This window comes from Myiozetetes cayanensis, unplaced genomic scaffold (genome assembly GCF_022539395.1).
Source record: "Myiozetetes cayanensis isolate MyiCay16 unplaced genomic scaffold, myiCay2020 scf23, whole genome shotgun sequence".
NCBI lineage: Eukaryota > Metazoa > Chordata > Aves > Passeriformes > Tyrannidae > Myiozetetes > Myiozetetes cayanensis.
Window position 1 is genome coordinate 5,217,355 of NW_026087445.1, and position 20,987 is coordinate 5,238,341.

Sequence of the window (20,987 nt, forward strand, 5' to 3'; positions counted from 1 at the left end):
CGCCGTGACGTCACGCGGCCGTGACGTCACGCTGCCAAAGGCGCTGGCGTCACTGCACGGGGCGGGGCGGGGCCTCCCCGGGGCCGGGCCCGGGGGTTCCCGCTGAGGGTCCCATCGCGCCCCCCTCACTGAGGGGCGCCATTGCCGCGCGCCGCGCTCACGGCTCACATCGGCACCGGCCCGGAGCGCAACCGCCCCGGGGGTCCCTCAGTGCTTGGCGGGGACCGGCAGGCCCTGCTGGCGCTCGGTACCTGTGGGGGTGTCCCCCAGCCCCGGCGGGTGCGGGGACACGGGACCGAGCTCACGGGGCCCCGGGAGCGCCCTGAGGGGGGGGAGGCGGGGCTTGGAGCCACACCCACACCGGGGGCTGGGCTTGGGGAGCCGAGAAGGGCCTGGGCGTGGGCGGGGCTTAGAGGAGATGGAGCGGGGTTTAGCGCACAGGGAGGGGCTGAAGGCGGGGAGCAGGCGGGGCTCGGTGCTGAGTGGGCGGGGCGTGGATGAGGCGGGGATTGTGGTCACGCCCACTCCGAGGGGCGGGGTCAGCGCTCAGCAAAGGCGCCCTGAGGCGGGCGGGGCGGGGCTTAGCGCGTTGTGGGCGGGGCCTCGCTCCCTGTGGGCCCCCGGGGCGGGGTCGCGGGCGGGGCCGGTCCCGTTACACCCCCGGGCCCCGTTTCCAGCCGGAGCCTTTTTGCAGCGCGCGGGGAGGGTGCCCCGGGACCGCCATGTCGCGGCTGCACCAGAGCAGGTCGGTGTCGGTGTCCCTGTCCGTGTCCGTGCCGGGGCTGGGCTTCCTCCCCTCCCTTCCCTGCTGGGGGAGGCTCTGGGAAGTCGCGGCTCTGGGGGGTCGGGGTCTCTGGGGGCTCTGGCCGTGCCCATCGCAGCCCGCAGTGACGCGCGCGGCTCCGCTCCCCTCAGGATCGCGGACTTCCAGGAGGTGCTCGGCGAACCCACGGTGGCCCTGGCCAAGCTCCGCGAGCTCTGCTTCAGCGGTGAGTGCCCCCGGGGAGGGCTGGGCGGGGGGCTGGGGCTCGGCGGCGGCCCCGGGGTGGTGCGGTCTCCCCGTGGACACACCTGGATAACCCCGGGGTGGTGCGGTCTCCCCGCGGACACACCTGGATAACCCCGGTGGTGGTCTCCCGCGGACACACCTGGATAACCCCGGGGTGGTGCGGTCTCCCCGCGGACACACCTGGATAACCCCGGGGTGGTGCGGTCTCCCCGCGGACACACCTGGATAACCCCGGGGTGGTGCGGTCTCCCCGCGGACACACCTGGATAACCCCGGGGTGGTGCGGTCTCCCCGCGGACACACCTGGATAACCCCGGGCAGCGCCCCTGGCGAAGCCTCGGGGGCAGAAGCGCCCCCGGGACGGGCTAACGTGGCTGTCTCTCTGCCTGGTGTCCGCAGGAATCCCCTTCGATGGTGGGCTGCGCTGCCTCTGCTGGAAGGTGGGTTTTGCCAAGGGTGCTTTTGTTTCTTGGGGTTGGTGAAAGGCACGTGGTGGTTTTTTGGGTGCTTGAAATCGTAAACAAACAATCAGGCGATCCAGAGCTTTAAAAGCCACTCAAAGTCAGCAGGAATTCGGGGAGATCAGCACTTTGCATGTGAGCAGAGCCTCAGTTTTAAGCTGGGAGAGCATTTTGGTTGGGTTGGCTATTGATCAGTCCTGCAAATAGGTCTGTGTTGGGAACCAGTCCCTGAAATACTCCTGGCAAAGTGCGTGGCTTTCTGGAGAAAGCTCCCAGTGTTTTCAGAGAGCCACTTCTCAGCCCTGTGTTTGGTTGGCTCATCCTACAGGTGTAACAGCTCATTTAACACTAATTCATGTGCCTCTGTCCCCTGTGCAGATACTCCTGAACTACCTCCCTTTAGAGAAAGCCTTATGGAGCTCTTTGCTGAAGAAACAGAGGTGAGGACATTAGTAATTTGTCCCTTTATTCTTAATGATGCCTGCAGAGAAGGAGAATAGTCCTTAAATAATTAAGTACCTTCGTAAAACGGATTGTTCCTGTGTGGAATGTGCTGTTCTCTCAGCTGCCTGGTGGATTGACCCCTTCAGCTGAACTCAGCTGAGGAGAAAGAGCAGGATGGGACAGAGAGATCTGTCTGTGAGCTCACCTTCACCTTATCTTCCACATCACAAATTCCTCTTCTCTTCCTTAAGGGATCTCTATTCCCAGTTCCTGAAGGAGATGATTATCCAGCCTGGGATTGCCAAAGCCAACCTGGGTGTTTCAAGGGAAGACGTGACCTTAGAAGATCACGTGAGTGTTGTTAAGCTGTCGTGCTGCAGAAAATTCCTCACAGCTCTCAGCTGTTGTTCCGGAGTCTGGACCCCTGGGCTGCTCCTGGCTCTGTTCCCGCTGTTGTTCCCGGTGCCAGCAGGAGAGAAAGTTCCCAGGTGCCAGCACTTGTGTCTTGGGAGCCTTCGGAGTAAATTACTGGCAAAGCACCAATAGCTCTGGAAAGGGCTGTTTCCAGCTGTGCTCCCCCAGTTTCAGGCTCCCTGCCCAGGCTGGGGGTCTCCCAGGGAAAGGGAGAGGCTCCCAAGAGGCAAAGAGAGGCTCTCCTGGGAAGTCAGGTCCTTGGGTGGCCTCAGAACAGGTTAATCCGAGCAGAGGACAGAAAAGAGGCAGGAAAGTCAAGCTGGGCTGTGTGGTGGAAGGCAGGAGACTCACTTATTCTAGTAGTGCTGCTGGCTTTTTTTTTTTTTTAAATGGACTATTTCCTCCATCCTGTGGCTTTTTGCTTCTCTGCAAGCGCTGTTAGGAGTGTTTATGTGGGAGGAGGGGATGGAGTAACCGATCAGAAGAGACTGTAAAATGATCCAGCTGCCTCCATGACCACCCTGAACGTTCACTCCTCTCAGTGACCTGCCCTTCTGCTCCCTGGAGCCTTGGTGGTGTAAAACTGGTGTGTCTGCAAAACCACACAGCCAGGTCACAGTGATCTTTGAATCCCTTGGAATGTTGCTTTTGTTGTCTTGGTTAGATGTTAACTTCGTGTGGATCTTGGTGTGGGGAGGGGGAGTTAAGTTTATCACGTTAAGAAACTGGTCAGATACAGGACAGGTTGTTCATGGAATGTGTATTTCCTTTTTCCTGGGCACAGGGGTGGTGCTTAATCAGCCTTCTCAGAGCTGAGATAGAAGGGGATACTTGTAGCTCGTAACCAGAACACCAAAGTGCTGGGTGGGTGGGTAATTCTTACCCCAAGTCCAAAACCCATCTCCATTGTACAGGGTTGGAGCTGCAATCAGGAATCTCATTGACATGAGACAGGATACCTGGGAACAAAACCATGGAGACAGGTGGAAAAAGCATTGAAAATACGAGGAAAAAAAACATGACTCTGACATGCTAGGACTGTGCTGGTGCTTTGTGGCAGAGGGACAGCAAAAAAGGATTTTGATACCTGGGAAACACTCCTGTTCTGTTCCTGTTGTTTCTCCCTTCAGCCCCTCAATCCCAATCCAGACAGTCGATGGAACACCTACTTCAAGGATAACGAGGTGCTTCTGCAGATAGACAAAGATGTCAGGTGCGTGGGGCACGAGTTTCTGATCCCCAGGGGTTCTGGTAACGCAGCGCACTTTGAAAACCGAGTTTAATATTAAACCAGGCGTGGGGCACGTCCTTCCTCCCTGTGCCTGACTTCCTTCTGTGTGCATCCCAGGAGGCTGTACCCCGACATGGCGTTTTTCCAGCGCCCCACGGACTATCCCTGCCTCCTGATCCTGGACCCCCAGAACGAGTTCGAGACGCTGCGCCGGCGGGTGGAACAGACCACGCTCAAGTCGCAGACAGTGGCGCGGAACCGCAGTGGGGTCACCAACGTGAGCCTGGGGCTGTCCTGGGGCAGGAAGGGGAAGGGTGTTCCTTCAGCTGTTCTCTCTTTCTGCTTGTGCAGTGACATTAAGGAAATAACCCAGCAGATACTGAGCATGTGGTAGAACCGGTCGATGTGCCTGACGGACAGCAGGGACTTAGAGCTGTGTTTAATTTTAAGGGTTGGTTTTTGGAGTCACAAGGTGACATGTGCCCTCCTGTGTAGAAACAAAACACTGAAGAGTTAATTTACCGTGAATTTATCGTGAGTTTATGTAGTCACTGAGCACTGGAGCTCAGAAAGCTGCAATTAGGAGAAGAGCTGGGTATCTGCTGCAATGTGGGTTGTCCCTTCCCTCTTTCCCAAGTGTCACAGCACATGTGCTGTTGGGGAAGGTGGTTTCTGCCCCAACAGATCAATACCTTCCCTCATACTACTGCCAGAGTAGAACTGCTGTGGTTCCTTGCTGTGTGGGATCACGTGGTGCAATGATTCAGGGAAACTGCTGCACAGGCTGATTCATTCCTCAGGGACAGCAGTACTGGGACTCCACTGCCCGTGTGCTTCCCCTTTCTCTTGGTACAAACTGCCCAAATCCTCTGGGGGCCTGTGTGTGTTTAAAGCCAAGCTTGGCACATGTACTCAGTGACCTGTGCCTGCTGGCTGTCCTGATCCAGCTGTGCTTTTGGCCTTGTTTTCCAGGTGAGCTCCCCTCTTAAATCCACCCCCAGTTCTCTGAGCGAGTACGAGGTGCTGCCCAACGGCTGCGAAGCTCACTGGGAGGTGGTGGAGAGGATCCTGTTCATCTATGCCAAGCTAAATCCTGGCATAGCCTACGTCCAGGGCATGAATGAGATCGTGGGGCCCCTCTACTACACCTTTGCTACAGACCCCAACAGCGAGTGGAAAGGTGAGGGACTCCTTTCCACGGGGGGTTCTCTGCATGGCACGAGGAGTTTTGGGGATCAGAGCAAATTGGTAGGAGCTGAAGGGGCTGGGAGTGGTGAGGACATGGGAACTGAGGATTTCTGAGGGGTTTTTGTTTGTTGTCCTTGGATCTGAGTTGCACTGAATCCTTTTAGAAGGGTTTTGCTCATCCTTATATATGCATGGTAAGAAAGGAATGGGATGGGAGCACTTTGCCTGTCGCTTCTCCTTTGTGGAAGCTCTGGGGTGTGTGCTGGTGGCTGATGTTCCTGGGCACAGATAACTGGTTTGTGACCTGATGTCATGGAGACCTCGTGTTGCACACAGGGTCTGTATCTGCAGTGGCTCTGTAGACATTTCTAGTTAAAAAACAAAGAAAAAAAATTGTTGTTGAGCTTGTGCCAGACCAAACAAGCCAAGATCTGGTGGGATCCACTCCTGGAATCCAATACAGCAATGAGATTATGGAGCAGGACCAGTTCTAAAGCTGTGTTCCTGTGTCAGTGGTGCTTCCTCTCTTCCCCCATGGCTTGACTTTCTCTCCCCAGAACATGCTGAAGCAGACACCTTTTTCTGCTTTACCAATCTGATGGCTGAAATTCGGGACAACTTCATCAAGAGCCTGGATGATTCTCAGTGTGGTATCACCTACAAGATGGAGAAGGTGTACTCCACCCTGAAGGAGAAAGATGTGGAGCTGTATCTGAAGCTGGTGAGGAGCCAGGTGTTTCTCTGGGCCTGGGGTGGGATGAGGGGAGTGGAGCTTAGCAGTGAATGTCAGTTTTGTTAAACTGTGCTTGAAGAGAACAGAGAGGGGATAAGAAGGCTTTGCCTGTGGGGCATAGACACTTTTTATCTGTGAGCTGAAACAGCCTCTCCTTGGAGTGAGCCCAGGGTGAGCTGACACAGCAAAGCTTCCTCCTCTGCCTGGCTCTGGAAGCAAACAAGGGTTGTTGCACAGCTTCCAGCTGGGAGTCCTAAGGGACTTGGCCGTGATCCTTGGTCACCTGTGTTGAGCTGGAGCCTTTATTCTCTTGTAGTTATCAGGCAAAACATGGGTTTGCTGCAGAGTTGTTCAGAATTTGAGGCTGCAGAGCAAAAAACACCTCCCCTTCCATGCACACACTTGTATTGCCACTGGCTGCCTTGACAGCACTGACTTAAACTGCAAGGAGATCATTCCAAAGGAAAAGTGAAATCCAATGAGCTGGACAATCCCACCCAGACAGTTCTACCATTCTCCTTCATGCCAAAGGTCTGTGAGTGCCTTGGGTTTGCAGAGTTTTGTCCAACATGTAGAAGGCAGCTTTTGTTACAAACAGCACAGTGACAACCCGCAGTGCTGGCTGGTGGCTGATGCAGTGGGGAGAAAAAAAACTGCTCAGTGTTTGGCTGACAGGAAATGGTCTTGGCCATGCAGCAGCTGGTCCTTGAGAATGTCAGCAGGATCCTGAACTTGTTTGACCTTGATTTAAAGTTATGGTCCCTTGGATTTAACATCAGAAAACAGGAAAGCTTCAGGGTGGAAGTGCTTACAGCACGTTTAACTCACCATCAGTGTGAACTCCCCTCCATCTTCGTTTCTCTTTTTGAATAGTAAACCTTTTGATAAATACAGGGCTTCTGGGAAGGAGAGGAAATCCTGACAAACAGTGCCTCTGCTAGCAGGGGAGGGCTGCAGCTTTGCAGATAAAACGCTGTTCAAATGGGAACTTTACAATTCCTTGGCAGGTTTAACGGAACTAACACGAGCAGTGCCGTTAGGGAGAAAAGCTTCCTTTGCTCCATGGACAGAGGAGGATCTTCTGGCTCTGCTGTAGATGTGGAGCGTGGCTGCACTGAAAATCCCTCAGTCTGGAGAGTCTCCAGAGGAGGCAGAGAGTTTGCTGATGCTGCAGGAAGAGGGGCTGGGAGCTTAGAGCAGGGAGGAGACAGGGCTGGAGACACAGGGTGCATCTCTTGCCTGTAGGGAGCTGGCCAGGAGCAGGTATTCACTCTTTGCCTGGTGCCTGTCTGACAGCAAGAGCAGAACATCAAACCCCAGTTCTTTGCCTTCCGCTGGCTGACGCTGCTCTTGTCCCAAGAGTTCCTGCTGCCAGACGTGATCCGCATCTGGGACTCCCTCTTCGCCGACGACAAACGCTTCGACTTCCTGCTGCTCGTCTGCTGTGCCATGCTGACGTAAGTGCACAGGGAGCCCTCCTGTCCTCCTCTTTCCCTCCTTTCCCTAAATCCACTGAGTCCTCTGTAGGTGTGGATTAAAGCATCTGGTGAGTAGTTACAGTCACTGTTCACACGGGTAGTGAAAGTGTTTCCAAAACCTCTGTAAGGGCACAGCGTAGTCTGTCGGCTTTTAAAGTTCCTCTGGAAGGAGTCAAAAGCAGCTGGAATAATTTCCATCTTTCAGACTCATCCGGGACCAGTTGCTGGAAGGAGACTTCACTCTGAACATGAGGCTGCTGCAGGTAAGGATTAAATATAGTGGGCATAGGGAGCAGTTTGAAAAGTCCTAAAATAGTACCATGAGAGAGGAGGGTGGTACATGAGAGGGTAGGAGGGTATGCCTGGCTCAAGAGAAGCACCACACTTCTGATGTCTGCATGCAGGAAGATCTGCAGGGATCCTACAGCACACTCAATAATGAAAAGGGGAATCTTTTTCTTGTGTACCCATTCTAGCCTCCAGAGAATTATCATAGACTGGAGGTTTCTAATGTTTGTTTGGTCTGCAAAAACATTGAATAATTTTGAGCTAAAAACCCCTTTGTAACACTTAAATTTTTTGACCAGAGGGTTTTGTTTAGTTCTGAGATCTGTGAGTGCCTGAGGCTGGAAACGCCTGCACTGCACAGTTGGGTGTCTCAGGCTCTGCCAGTTCCTGCTTTGGGCTGTGCAAGATACTGGCTTTGATAAGGCTCTCTGGCATGAGGGAGCCCTGGGGCAGCCCAGCTTACTGTGCCCTTGGAGGACAAAGTAAAAGGGCAACAAACCTCCTTGAGGGGTGTTGAGGTTTGATGGGTTACAAACCAGGGAACTGCAGCTGTTGGGGGAGTAACTGAACCTGGCAGGGTGTTACTGTAGGCCAAGAATGTTGCTGTTGAGGTTTGCTCTGCTGGAGTGAAACAGTCTGGACCAGGAGTGCTGGCTGGGCACTGAAATCCCTTTGTTTCTTTGCCACAGGATTATCCTATCTCTGATGTTCATCTGATTCTGAAGAAGGCAAAGGAACTTCAGGATTCCAAATAGTCCATGGGCCTAACACAAGGTGTCAGAGGAGCTGTGGCAGTGGATCCCAGGAGATGCCCCCATGGAGTGTGGTGCACTAAAGCTCCTCGTGGTCCCTGCAGGACTTCAGGTTTTGTTTGGGCTGCTGGCCACTTTGAAGACTTCCCTCTACTCTATTTATTAGGTCAAGGACTGACTACTTCCCCATCTACTTGGGTCCTGCACTCCAGATTTTTCCAAGTCTCAAATGCCTCTTTGCTGCCAAAAGCAGTTCTTTGTATCTTTTTTTTTTAATGACTTTAAGTTTGGAGAGAAAGAAACCTTCTGTCTGCACATCCCTGAAGGGGTGGACTCCTGGATCGTGGAAGTAACACTTGGAGTAACTTCTGATGGGAAAGGACAGACTGAGTCCAGGGAATTTTGGTGGGTGAACATGGAAGGATCTTCCTCCTGTGAACAGAATGTATTCCAGTGAAGTCACACATCCTGCCATTCAAGTAACTTCTGGGTTGTCCTCCCTCGTGTCTGCACTCAGCCATCCCTGGGGTGTGTGAAGAGGAAGATGGAATCAGTTTCTGGTGATTGGACCCCTTTGCCTGGGAAAAGGACTTGGGAAGCTGAGATGGGAGGACACAGCTGGTGGCTTTGTGCACTCCAACTGCCTGAATCCAGAACCGCCTTATCCACGAGGTCTCCCTGAAATCAGGACCGGTGGTTTGAATCCCTGAGTGGAGTTCTGAGTCAAGCCTTACCACACAGCCTTAGAGCAGGATTGTGGCTGCAGGGGGCCCTCAGGCTGCTTTCCTGGCTCTGAACTGGAGCATATCCAGCTACAATCAGGATCCTGAAACACAAGAAACACACACCTGATCATGTGCAATGAGGACAGAAAGACACATGTGTCGTTGCAGGCCCAGCACTGGGGTTTGCTGCCTCAGTGGCTCACATGACACTACCCTGCATTGAGCTCTGGTCACACTAACCTTGGTATTGTCTCAAAGTACTTCTTGCCAGGAAGAGATGTGGTACAGTTCTGACCTTCAATGAGAGTCCTTTCCTGGCACAATCCAGCAGCTACACAAGAACCTGTCATTAGTGACTGCTGGGGCTGATCCACTGCTGTGTGCTGGTCCTGTTGGAGCCAGCCCTGAGTTGGACCCTCATTCCTCCTGAGACAAACCTGCTGCACTTCAGATACGGTCGAGCAGGCTCGGGTGAGCATGGACTGAGACAAACTCCAGAGGGAACTGCTGACCTGCCCCAGTGTCGAGCTGAGCAGAAACCCTGAGCCTCAGAGGGAGACAGTGCCAGCACCCAGGTGCTTGGGTGGTGCAGGAGCTCTTTGTTGAACACTAATCCAGCGTGCTTTTCCCTTTCTTCCTGTGCTGTGCTGGCTCTCCTCTGCGTGGCTCTTTGACACTGCAGTCTGTGGTATTTATGGGTATTAATTTGTTAAAGGTCAGTCTTTGTAAGACCCTCTTAAGCTGCTGCTGGCCTGGAGTCGCCCTGGCAGGAGGGATGTGGGCAGCCTTCAGCTTTTCTTACTGGTGTCGTTCCCTTCACTGAGGGCCAGTTCTTCACAGGCCGCTGTAAATCTCACAAAGGTGTGTGGGGAGACTGCAGGACAGGTTGGTGCATGTTCCTGTGTTCTTGTTGGCAATCCCAAGCAATCTCTGCCTCTTCAGAAGATGCTCGAGTCCCACAGGTGCAGCCAGGTGTTGCTGCTGTGTTGCAAGAGCAACTGAAGGTTTAAAGCAATCTGTAATTAATACCAGTGGCAACACTATCCCTCTCTACTGCAATCTTTTCTAGAGGGTACAGTTTTCCTCCAAGAAAAATGGGACAGGTAGAGCAGGACAGCTCTGTAATGTCTGCTCTAGTCACTGGATGGATGTTGTTCTTCCTGAGCTGTTCCAGGTGGTCCCATGGGCTCAGCTCTCGGGGTCCCTGCCCTAGGGATGTTGTTGGCCAGACCTTGTGTGGCCAAACAGCCAACTGGGAGGTTCTCTCCAAGCATAGAACCAGAGGGTTCACGCTCTGTGGCAGAACTGGACCTTCTCCAAACACTTCTGCCTCAGAACTGCTTTAAATGCTGCTGCAGCCCTCCCATTCCATGTACAAGCTCTGCTCTCACTCCCTGGATATCTGGCCTGGGCTGTTCACTTTGAGTCCCCCTGGCAAGTGCAGGGGTTCCCTTATGCTGGATTTTCTCACTGGTAATGGGACCATCCATGAGGTTTCCTGCTCTTGAACAGCTGGAAGTCTCCTTAAAGCAACCTTGAGGAAGCAGCAGGCGAATCAGGATTACTTGGAGGTGAACTTTGCACACTTTCAGAGTAGCTTTGTGCCCTGGGGATGAGCTGCCTGGGCAGGAGCTGGGCTGGAGCGTTGCACACACTGGGGGAAGGCCCAGGGGACGTGCAGGTGGCTGTTGGGTGCAGGTGTCTCGCTGTCTTCTCCCTTCCTTGGTGTCCAAGGGCTCGTGTTATGGCACCTTCCCTTGAGGGGCGACAGTAAATGCCTCAGAAAGGAGTCTGCAGTGGTTTAAAGGGATGTGATGAGAGCTTTGGCTGCTGGAAGGGTTCTCTGGGATGAATTTTGTAGCCTTATCCAGACTATGACTGCTAAATGGATTGAGTTTTTTGGGGAGAGCTTGGAACATCTTTGATAAACCCAGACAGGATTGGTTCCCACATAAAAAGCTGCTTTATATTCCTCCTTTTTCCCCCTCTTGTGTGGTAGGACTTCTGTCCTGCTGTTGAAAGTTGACTTTTCAGTGACTGGGGACATTCATTTCTTTACTCCAACACTTTCTCCTTTCTTTAAGAGCAAGACTGAGGGGAGGGAAAAAAGTCTAATTATCAGCTTTTGAATCTCCTCATGAATCCCTTGGCTTCATTCCTCAGAGGCTTTTGGTGATTTTTGTTGTTGAGATGAGATGATACTTAAATAGTGGTTCCTTTCTTGTGTGACCGAGTAACAGCTACTGCAGCCTTGGGATGTTTCCACCTCTGCTTTCTTTCAATCTTGACCTGCTGAGGCTGGAGTTCTTTGGGGTGGGAAGTGTGGACAGGACACTGTGCTGGATGTGGAGAGAGATGAGCCTTCCCTGGGGGAGGGACAGGTCTGCTCTACCTGCACCTCTCTGGAATTCAGCAAACTCTGTGGCTTCCTCAATCAGGTAGAAGCAAGAGGGTACTGGAGATCAAGTTGGTGTTGGTGGTCACTTAAAAGACTGATTTGTGTGACCTAGACTAGAATTATTCACATTTGGCAGTGAGTAGAATGAAGGCCAGAAGTTGCTTTAGGGGGCTGGGGTGTTTGGGAAAGCAGAGACTTTTCCCTTAAGGAATGTCAGTCTTTGTTTTAGCTGTTTAGGGCACTCCTCTAAAACGCCCTTTCCCCAAGGAAAGGAACAGATAACACTTTTTTTTCACCTTGCTTGGAAAGAATTGCCAGAACAGTGTGTAGTGAACATTTCATCACTCTAAAACTCCTTCTTTTATGCTTCTTTTTAAACACCATTTTTATAACGCTTCCTTAACCAAACGGGGGGACTTCGTGCAAACCTGTCCCGGTGCTGTGACCGGAGTTTGGGCTGCGGTGTCCATAGTGTGAGAGCGGCTGGGCCGGGCCGTCCGAGCCTTGGGGCCGGAGCCATCTCCTCCTTCGCGGGGTGGTTTTGCTTTCCCTTCCCAAGGAACCGCGGGAGCGGTGCCTTTTCCCCGGGAACACCCGCGGGCGCTCTGGGCCGCGGTGTGAGCGCGGGTCCCGCCCTTCGCTGACCGCTGTTCTGTGTCCCGCTCCCCGTCCCGCGCCGTCATTCCCGGTAAAGCCGTTCCCGGTAAATCCTTTCCCGCTCCCGTCCCGGGATCGCGGTGTCCGCGCTGTCCCCGCGCCGTGCGCGCCTGCCTTAAAGCGGCGATGGCGCCGCCGATTCGCGGCCTCCCCCGGCGCAGCCTTGGCCGCTTTAAGGGCCGGGGGCGGTCCCCACCGGCACGGCCATGCTGCGGGCGCGCTGGGCGCTGCCGTTCGCGGTGGGCGCGGGGCTGGGGGCGGCCCTGGCCCCCCGGGACCGCCGGGATGCCCGCGATCCGCGGGGCGAGGCGGCCGAGGGGCTGCTGGCCCGCCTGCCCGTGCTGCCCGCCGTGGCCGCGGCCTCGGCCGGCCCGCCGGCCCCGCCGGGCTCGGGGCGCACCGAGCTCAGCAAGTACGGGCTGCCCGGGCTGGCGCAGCTGCGGAGCCGCGAGTCCTACGTGCTGTGCTACGACCCGCGGAGCCGCAGCGCGCTCTGGGTCATCGAGCAGCTCAACCGCGACACGCTGAGCGGCGCCTCGGACCGCGCCGCCTGCGACTTCCAGGAGGACGACTCGGTGCACGAGTATCACCGCGCCACCAACGCCGACTACCGCGGCAGCGGCTTCGACCGCGGGCACCTGGCGGCGGCCGCCAACCACAAGTGGAGCCAGAAGGCCATGCGGGACACGTTCTACCTGAGCAACATCGCTCCGCAGGTACGGTCCGGAGCTGCCCCGCCCGAGGGCAGACGAGATAAACCACCTGGGAGCCGCTCTGTGTTTGTCCCGCTGTGTTTGACCCCTCCGGGCAGAGAGGGGGCAAAGTCATCCAGAGGTGTTTCCTGCTGAGTTTAACAACTGCAAACGCACCCGCATGTGCCTCCCGAGCCGTGAGAGACCCCGTTCAGAGCAGTTAAACACCCGGACAGACACTTGCAAAAGTTGTGGGCTGAGCGATGGGTCCTGTCCTGGGTGTGCAAACCAGGACCTCGCCGTGCGCGGCTTTCCCAAAGCAAAGGTGGTGGTGGAGATTCAGGATTTTATGATCTCTTCTGGAAAGTGCCTGGGGCACTGTGAGATGTGTTAACAGAAAAGGCAGGTGTGTTACTCTGAACAGTGAGGAAATACCCCAGCAACTCACCACTGATTGTGTTTCTAGAATCCTCACTTAAACCAGAATGCCTGGAATAACCTTGAGAAGTACTGCAGGAGCTTGGCAAAGCACAACAGGAATGTCTACGTCTGCACAGGCCCCCTCTTCCTGCCCAGGTAAACACGAGGGCTGAGCTGGGATGGCACCCGAAGGGTGCATCCTGCTGGGAAAGGAAAACGGGATGAGGTGCTCCTGCCTGCTCAGTAGGTGAGGCCAGCTGTGCACAGAGGTTCTGTGGTACTTTCTTAGGATCAGGATGTAGATTGTGTATTTCCCATCCAGTTGATTATTTCATGAGTAAGGGTGGGTTTCTTAAGCTATAGTATAACTAAATTGCTTTTGATTGCAGTCCTTAACAATTTAGTAATTACTAGATGATTAGATTAACAGATTGGACTGCAGACCCCATCCCTGCAGAATAAAGCTTCCAGGTTTTATTTCATGGACTAGCACTCCACTTAAGGGCACGACTTTATTTGCAAAGATCTTCACTTAGTGCTGAACAGCAGCTGGCTCATGCTGAGATCTCTTCAGCAGCAGGAAAGAGCTTGGAAAGGCTGTTCCAGAGAGCCAGCAGGGAGAGGGCTTGGGAGGAGCAGACCCAGTGCCCAGCTCAGCCTCTCTGTGTCACGAAGCCTCTGCTGCCGTGGGGTGGGGGCTCACTTGGGGTGTTGGAGAGCTGAGGGGATGGAGGTGGCACCAGATTGGGAGATGATAACCTGGGATGTTGCTGTTGGTGCAGGATGGAGGGCGATGGGAAGATGTATGTCAAGTACCAGGTGATTGGGAAGAACAACGTGGCCGTCCCCACCCACTTCTTCAAGGTGCTCATCTTGGAAAAGGAGAGCGGGGAGATCGAGCTGCGCTCGTACGTGATGCCCAACAGCCCCGTGGATGAGAAGATCCCCCTGGAACGGTTCCTGGTCCCCATCGAGAGCATCGAGAGAGCCTCGGGGCTGCTCTTTGTCCCAAACATCCTGAGGAGAACGAGTAACTTGAAAGCCATCACAGCTGGGAGCAAGAGTTGAACCCTGACTAAGTAAATCGAGGTATCCCCGGGAAGGGACTGACAGCAGTGACCCACAGAATCAGTTCCTTGTGCAATTTTAAATGTGGGGGGAATCAAACTAATGCTTCTCTCTACCCCTTGTCCTCTTTTGTGGAAGTGAAACGCAAACACAACACACAGCAGGTCTCCAGGGGGGTCCTGCAAAGACTCCTGGGCACCTGACACTGTAGCAGCTCTGTAGACTAGAATTTGTCCTAACCCACTGCTCCCCTGGAGTTGTGTGAGCTCATTAAGGCACAGAGGGAAGTTACTAACTTTTGCTGTTTATCAGGGAAGGAGGGGAAGCAAGATGGGTGCAGTGGGAGGAGAGGAGGAATTCCTGCCTTCCTGTGGCCAAAGGATTGTGTGATTGTTTTCTTCCAGGAGATGGTTTTAGCAGTAAAGCTTTGACCACCCACGGTATTGGTTGTTTCTTATCTGCTCTCACCAAAGCTCTGAATATCTCAGCAGGAGGAGGGGAGGACAGAGCCAACTTTTCCAGCTGCTTTCCTGTCTGAGCTCACGGTAGGCAGAGCTTAAGGCATCACAGATGGAGCCAAACTGTAACAAGCTGATGTGTTCTAGTGCTGAGGCCCAACTGAAGCTCCAGCCCTTCCTGCTGTTGGGAAGGATGAAGCCTTGGAGTTGAAGGGGGGCTGGGGAAGTCAGGCTAAGGCAAGAACAGCTTCTTGGCACAAGGATTAAGCTTTGACTTCCTTTCAGTCCGAAAGCCACGTGGCTCCAGAGTCACTGAGCGTGCAGTGCCCTCCTCTACATGAAGTCACACCTGGATTTGAGGCAGCTGAGGTTCCATACTGCTTTATTCCCACCTCAGATGTCAGAATTGCTGAGACCCAGGCTGCTGCCAGGGCCATGCAGGCAGGAGGGCACAGCCTTGCTCCCTGCAGCAGCTGAATTCTTGGCTGGGCAGTGCTGCCAGCTTTGGTCACGCTGAGCCTCAGCCCCGCCAGGCGCTCGGAGTGACCTGCCCAGCACCCCCTGTTCGAGGAGCCACCTCCTGAGTCCTCAGTGCCTGCCAAGGTCAGTGGTTTCCCTTCCCCTCAGCTGTCCCTGGTGCCTTCACAGCCTCTTGGATGTGGGGTCTGAGCGCAGACAGGGAGATCAGCAGCGCTTCCTGGAACAGAGCAGAGTCAGAGCTGCTGTGAGAGCACCAGGCAAAGCAGCTGCTCCCCGAGGGTCACTGTGGGGAGCCACACGTGTCACTGCCACAGGCAGGAACCCAGCCCTGCCCTGGGCACACCCTGCACCGTCAGCCCCCACCTCTGTGCGGATGGTCCTGCTGCCCTGGCCCGGGCAGGTGTTCAGATAGAAGTCAAACAAGGCGCTTGGGTCGGTGACCTCCAGGTTTGGATCCACATCAACCCCGGCTTCCAAGCCTTCAAGGCCTCCGAACACGATAAGGGCGTGCCTGGGGAGAGCACAGGGACAGGGTGAGGGGGCAGAATCTGCAAGAAGCAGGTTCCTTCCTTTTATTCAGGTGTCTGGGTCTGCTTTCCTGTGTGCTGCTGAGGCAGGGAGCTGTGTCCCCTGCTGGTGGTGCCCAGTGCAGCTGCCTCCCCACCAAAAGCCCCACAGCACTTGGCCAATGTGACAGTCCCTGCTGCCAACTGCAGGAAAACAGGAAAGGAATTGGCCTTGAGCTGGGGTGCTTCCCCAGCTTCCAGAGAAATGAGCCTTGGTGTAAAAGGGAACAGCAGAGCACAGGAGGGAGCCTGTGGGGAAGTCCTGCACTTGGATCTAGGGGCATTCCAGCCTGGGATGACCCCAAGGCTGCAGTGCAGCTCTGCTGCCTGCACCAGCCTCGCTGGGGGCTCTGAGAGGGGCCAAGCAGGTGGGACACGAACCTGAAGGAGGGGAGGGTGACCTGGTCCACGGGGCTGCCCCGCTCTGAGGTCCCAATGGAGAGATCGTAGCCTTCCTTGAACGGGCACTCGGAAAACACAGCACCTGGGAGCACAGTCTGGGTTATTGCTGCAGTGCCCTCCCCGTGTGCCTTCTGGGCAAGGTGAACAAGTGCCACTGCTGCATCAGGAGACAGAAGAACGATTCCTCCTTCCCACATCATTCCCTTGCTCTAGGAACCTCCCCCACCCTTCTCAACAGCAGCACCTCCTCCTCAAAGCTCATAACACTAAGGGGTGCAGTCAACCAGAACTCAGGAGGAGGATTTTTAGGGTTCTTAAGCTCAGATGTCACTGCTGGCTCTGGTGGGAATGAGTGGGATGTCGTTATCATGGAAACGGAGGAGGAGAGCACCAGCTCATCTCCTGCTGCCGTGCAGCCATCTGGAGCAACGGTGAGTGCAGATGCAGGGCAGACTCCTGGGGGTGACTGGCCCCTAAATTTGGCTGCCAGATGGCTGCTAACTGCCTGTGTAAGCTGCCTTTAGGACAAGAGATTTCTATGAGAGTGATATTAATGTTTAGCCAGTAGGCCTGAAATTGGTGGGCGAGCCCAGGCAGAGCCGTGACGGGGAGCAGGGACTCCCTGTCCATACTCACTGAGGCAGGAGGCCAGGCGGACGCTGTACCCCCAGTACAGCCCTGACACCGTGCGCGGGTGCTGCGAGGACACCACGGTGCCTTTGTGCACTTTGGCTTCTGCAAGGGAAGCAAAGAGATGATCAACCCCTGCCATCTGCTGAGACCTGAGCAGCAGTTTCTCCTGGGGCAGGGCACTGAGTTGGTGTACAGCCTGATCCTCCCTTTCTCCAGAACGTGAAAAGGGATTCTGGGAATTCTGCGAGCTCTGGAAAGCGTGCAGGTGTGTTTGGGGTGCTCACTGTTGGTCAAAGAGCTGGTGGTTCTTCCCAGTTACCAAGGGAGGCATGGTGAGGGTGTTACTAAACTGTGTGTGAAGGGAAGGTGTGGAACTGTCAGACACCTTCAGACCTATGATATGGAAGGAGCAGCTCCTGCAGGTCTGAGGTTTAGAGCTGTGGATTACCTGGATTCTGGGGCTCCTCCAGGCGCACGGTGACTCTCAGACCGGGGTTCAGCTGCTTGTCAATCTGCACCTCCTGCAGTGACAGTCACCATCATTGTCAGGCATTCTGGAAGTACTGGGGAAGGTGGGGAAGGAAGGGAACCCTCTGAGGGTTCCAGCCTGGAGCTGGAATGAGGAGCTCTGCCTGTGGCTCGAGGGCTTGGGCATCAGTCTGAGACTTATTTTGCTGCTCAAAGGTTCAGCTGCAGCAGCAAAGCAAAAATGGGCTGGAATGGGCAGGGCCTTCCAGGGGCTTGGGAAGCCACAAACATTGGAGAGCCAGAAGGGAAAAGACAGCAAAAGCTTTAACCCCCCTGTGGCCTTCAGAAAGCCAGCAGTGCCCACCCTGCCTGCTTCAGATCTGCCAGAGAGACAAGGGGCGTTGTTTTTGGGATCTGTGGGTAACAGACCTACCTTCCTCATCCCACAGTTAACAAAAGAACCTCTGCCTGGCTTCGAGGGCCGGTCCAGCACGACGCCCTCCCGGTATTCCGAGTCCTCATCCACCCGCATGTGGTGGGGGCTGTCCAGGGGGTTGAGGAGCCCTGGAACAGCACAGAGGGAAGAGCTGCTGACAGGACAGTGTAAGTGCTCTCCTGCCCCCTCCCTCCTTTCAGTGTCCCAGAGCACCTCCCTGGCTCGGTGAATTGGGAACAGTCCCTGAGATCTGTGTGCCCCACCCAGAAGGAGCTCAGGAGGGACAGGGACAGCTGGATCGTTACCTGCAAACTGCAGATCCTCGTGTTTCGGAAAAAAGATTTTCCTCAAGTACCTGTTACCAGAGAAGGCTGAAATGTGAAAAGGTGTTTTTATGGAATCCAAGCCTCGATTCCAACCCTGTCCCGAGTGAGAGGAGCTGAGTACAGAGAAAAGCAGGCTCATCTTCTTCAAATCCCTGATCTACCTCTAAGGTATCGTGCAGGTTGTGTCCTGCATTCACTGCTCCTCTTTCAGTTAAACTCCTGAAGCAGACCAGTGAAACAATTAGATCCTGTGTTCCTGCATAATTACATGATACAATCAGAATCTGCCTCCTGCTCCCACAGCCTCTGGTGTGAGGTACCCAAGCAGTTGGATCTCATGGACAGTCTGACCGTGGTGGACTTACTGAGGGCACTCCAAGTACTGCAGGACCCGAGCCAGCTGCACACAAGCCTTGCCTTTCTTCCCAATTCCTTTAAAGTCCCCTTCCACGCTCCTGAAAGGAAAAGAAAGCAGCTGGAGGACTCAGTCTGAGGTTGGTCAGATCTCCAGAAGATCAAGCTTTGCTTCTTAATCTGAAAATAGCAGCACAGCCCTTCTCTCCACCACTTGTGAAAGAGCTGCTCATCTTTGGAACTCTCTCCATAAGCCAGGTATCTTTTTCAGTTTTGTTTTTTGATCTTTTTGTACTGACACAACCTGGCACTTGGATGCCACTGACTGGATGCTCAGAATTGCAGGGCTTGGCCAGTCAGCACAAGGGCAGGTCCAGGTAAAAAGCTGAAGGACAGGAATTATTCTTCTAAAGGGATGTAGGAATGTCCTGTCCCTCACAGCAAGGTTTAAGAGCACAGGAGAGCTCGACCTCCTCCTGCTTTGTCATCCCCGTGCTGGGATGAAACAATCCTGGTTGCCAGGGCTGTCCAGTCAAAATCTTTTCCCAGTGGTAGAGGGGTCCCTGTAAGCCTGGCATTTGAGGGAGGTCCAAACACTTGCATGAGGTGCACGCAGTTCCCTCCTGGCCTCAGCTTTGTAAAAGGCTGAAGGAACTGAAAGCTGAGAGGAAACACTTTGTGTAGAACAAGATGGTCCCTCCTTCATAGAATCACAGGATGGTTTGGGTTGGAAGGGACCTTAAAGCCTGTTCCACGCCCCTGCCATGGGCAGGGACACCTTCCACCAGCCCAGGTTGCTCCAAGCCCCGTCCAACCTGGCCTTGGACACTTCCAGGGCTGGGGCAGCCCCAGCTTCTCTGGGCAACCTGTGCCAGGGCCTGCCCACCCTCACAGGGAAGAATTTCTTCCTAAAGCCCCATCTAAATGTGCTCTCTCTCAGTGTCCCCCTTACTTCACGTCCTCTCCCTGCTCATCGAACACCACGATCTCGTCCACGCCGAAGATGGCGCAGGCGCGGCCGATCTGCCCCGCCAGGTACGTGCGCAGCTCCGGGGACTGCGCGTTGTTCAGGATGGAGCCCGGCAGGGCCACGCTCAGCGTGTGGTGACGGCCTGGGGGCACAGAGAGAGCCGTGAGAGAGAATCCCGGCTCGGGGAGCAGAGCCACGGCCCCACAGCTGATGCAGCGCATCGCAGCTACTGTGGGGGGAGAAACGCCCTCTGTTTCTCACATTTAATCCCAGATTGTCTCTTAAGAAGGGCCTCTGGTGCGGTGCTTGCTGTTCGTGCCTGTTTGGGCACGTGGGCTGATCCCCACTGGATCTATGAAGTGTCACCTTCCCTGTCCCTGACTGGCTTTTAACAGCCCAGTTCTCCCAGCTTTCGCCACCCACGTGTCCCCACCGGGTCGCAGCGGCATCACCTCTGTCTTCCTTCTGCTCCTCCTTCTTTTTGGCCTCCTGTTCTGCCAGCTCCCGCACCCGCTGTTTCTCCAGCTTCTTCAGCAGCTTCATCTCCTTCCACTTCTTCTTCTCCGCTTTCCCTGGGGCGGGGAACAACGCCTGGCCTTAAACACCGATTTCACCCTCCCGCAGCCCCCACGTGTGCCCGGCCTTGCTTACTCTCCTCCTTCCAGCGCCGCCAGTCCACCTTCCTGTCCTCGACCTGCAGGGAACGGAGCGCGTTACCCCTCAGGGTCGTCCCCGGGACCCCCCCCATCCTCGGGGTCCCCCCTTTCCCCCGGACACCCCTGTTCGCGGGACACCCCCGTTCCCGGGGTCCCCCCTGTTCCCTTGGACACCTCCGTTCCTGGGGTCCGCCCCATCCCCTGGACACCCCCATTCCCGGGGTCCCCCCCGTCCTTGGGACATCCCCATTCCCGGGGTCCCCCCGCCCCACCTGCGCTCCCCGGGGCCGCTTCCCCACGGTGCCCACGGTGTCCGCCATCTTTCCCGCGCTCCCGGTCACGCCCCCCGCGCTGTGATTGGTCGGAGGGCGCCGGCACCGCCCCCGGGAGGCGGAGCCCCGGTGTCAGTTGGGTCGTGCTTTAGCGCCCCGCGCGGGTGCGAAGCTGAGCCGGGACCGCCGCGTTCTGCGGGCGGATGGGTGACCCGAGAACCGCTTCTGTGGCTGGTCAGAGTTTCACCTCCGTGCTCGTTCAGTGAGTGACGTTTCACACAGAGGAAGTCCAGTTCACGAATAGAAACGTTCTGGGTGGTTGGGAGCGAACGTTCCTCGGGATTGCAGCTGTTCCTTGAGGTTTCTTCTCGTTTTTTTCTTTTCGAACGTGCGCCACCTGTGGATCTCTTGAGATGGGGTTTTCTGGAGAGTTCATTCCCAAAATAATAATGATTAAAAGCTGGCTATAGCCACTGGCAGGGTCTAGGGGAGTGTAGGTAAAATTTAGGCAGCCACAGCTGTATCTCTTTGCACAAGCACTGCTTGTGTGTTGGCCAATGTGTAGATGCCCCCTGCCCCTTGCAGGTTGGGCCATGGCCTAGAACAAGAGCTCCCACGTGTGGGAGTGTTGCAATTAATCTTCATGTTAATAATCTAATCTCACAGTTCTTTCTCTCTTTCAGCAGTTGCAGCTCTCCCCATGTTTGGTAGGTAAATGGGTGCTAAAGGGCTTTCAGCAGCACCCACCCAGGCAGGTAAGCAAGGTGAGCCTGGCATGTGCCACCAGTGAGAGCAGGTTTGTTTGCCTCCCTTCCTCTGCTCCATGCAGCACTGGCTCCCAGGGGATCGGTCCCACCAGCTGCATCCCAGTATGGAAAACCTGTGGAGCTGCTCCCTGCCAGCCTGGGTGGGACGAGCAGCCACCATCACAGGACACAGGACAGGTGTTGGTCTCTCCAGGAGAGCCGTGTCAGCCCTACAGTCAGCACAGAGACACTGACTCTTCCA

General features: G+C 55.2%; 3 protein-coding genes across 3 annotated transcripts; 2 read left to right on the forward strand and 1 right to left on the reverse strand.

Annotated features, from left to right (window-relative positions):
* Window positions 1-666: 666 nt before the first annotated feature.
* On the forward strand, window positions 667-10,935 carry TBC1D13 (TBC1 domain family member 13). The gene is made up of 12 exons (XM_050320191.1): window positions 667-745; window positions 916-989; window positions 1,409-1,449; window positions 1,849-1,910; window positions 2,166-2,265; window positions 3,459-3,541; window positions 3,677-3,836; window positions 4,532-4,739; window positions 5,305-5,468; window positions 6,777-6,937; window positions 7,164-7,221; window positions 7,936-10,935. The coding sequence occupies exons 1-12, from the start codon at window positions 723-725 to the stop codon at window positions 7,999-8,001; spliced, it is 1,200 nt and encodes a 399-aa protein (XP_050176148.1). The 5' UTR covers window positions 667-722; the 3' UTR covers window positions 8,002-10,935.
* A 914-nt stretch (window positions 10,936-11,849) lies between these two features.
* ENDOG (endonuclease G) lies at window positions 11,850-14,401 on the forward strand. The gene is made up of 3 exons (XM_050320194.1): window positions 11,850-12,494; window positions 12,937-13,046; window positions 13,673-14,401. The coding sequence occupies exons 1-3, from the start codon at window positions 11,985-11,987 to the stop codon at window positions 13,956-13,958; spliced, it is 906 nt and encodes a 301-aa protein (XP_050176151.1). The 5' UTR covers window positions 11,850-11,984; the 3' UTR covers window positions 13,959-14,401.
* A 380-nt stretch (window positions 14,402-14,781) lies between these two features.
* On the reverse strand, window positions 14,782-20,065 carry SPOUT1 (SPOUT domain containing methyltransferase 1). The gene is made up of 12 exons (XM_050320192.1): window positions 19,980-20,065; window positions 19,703-19,745; window positions 19,504-19,623; window positions 19,034-19,193; window positions 18,093-18,182; window positions 17,707-17,756; window positions 17,399-17,529; window positions 16,946-17,018; window positions 16,501-16,599; window positions 15,844-15,946; window positions 15,260-15,407; window positions 14,782-15,113 (listed from the first exon to the last, which is right to left on the reverse strand). Exons 1-12 carry the CDS (start codon window positions 20,025-20,027, stop codon window positions 15,021-15,023), a joined length of 1,158 nt encoding a protein of 385 aa, XP_050176149.1. The 5' UTR covers window positions 20,028-20,065; the 3' UTR covers window positions 14,782-15,020.
* Between the last annotated feature and the right edge of the window lie 922 nt (window positions 20,066-20,987).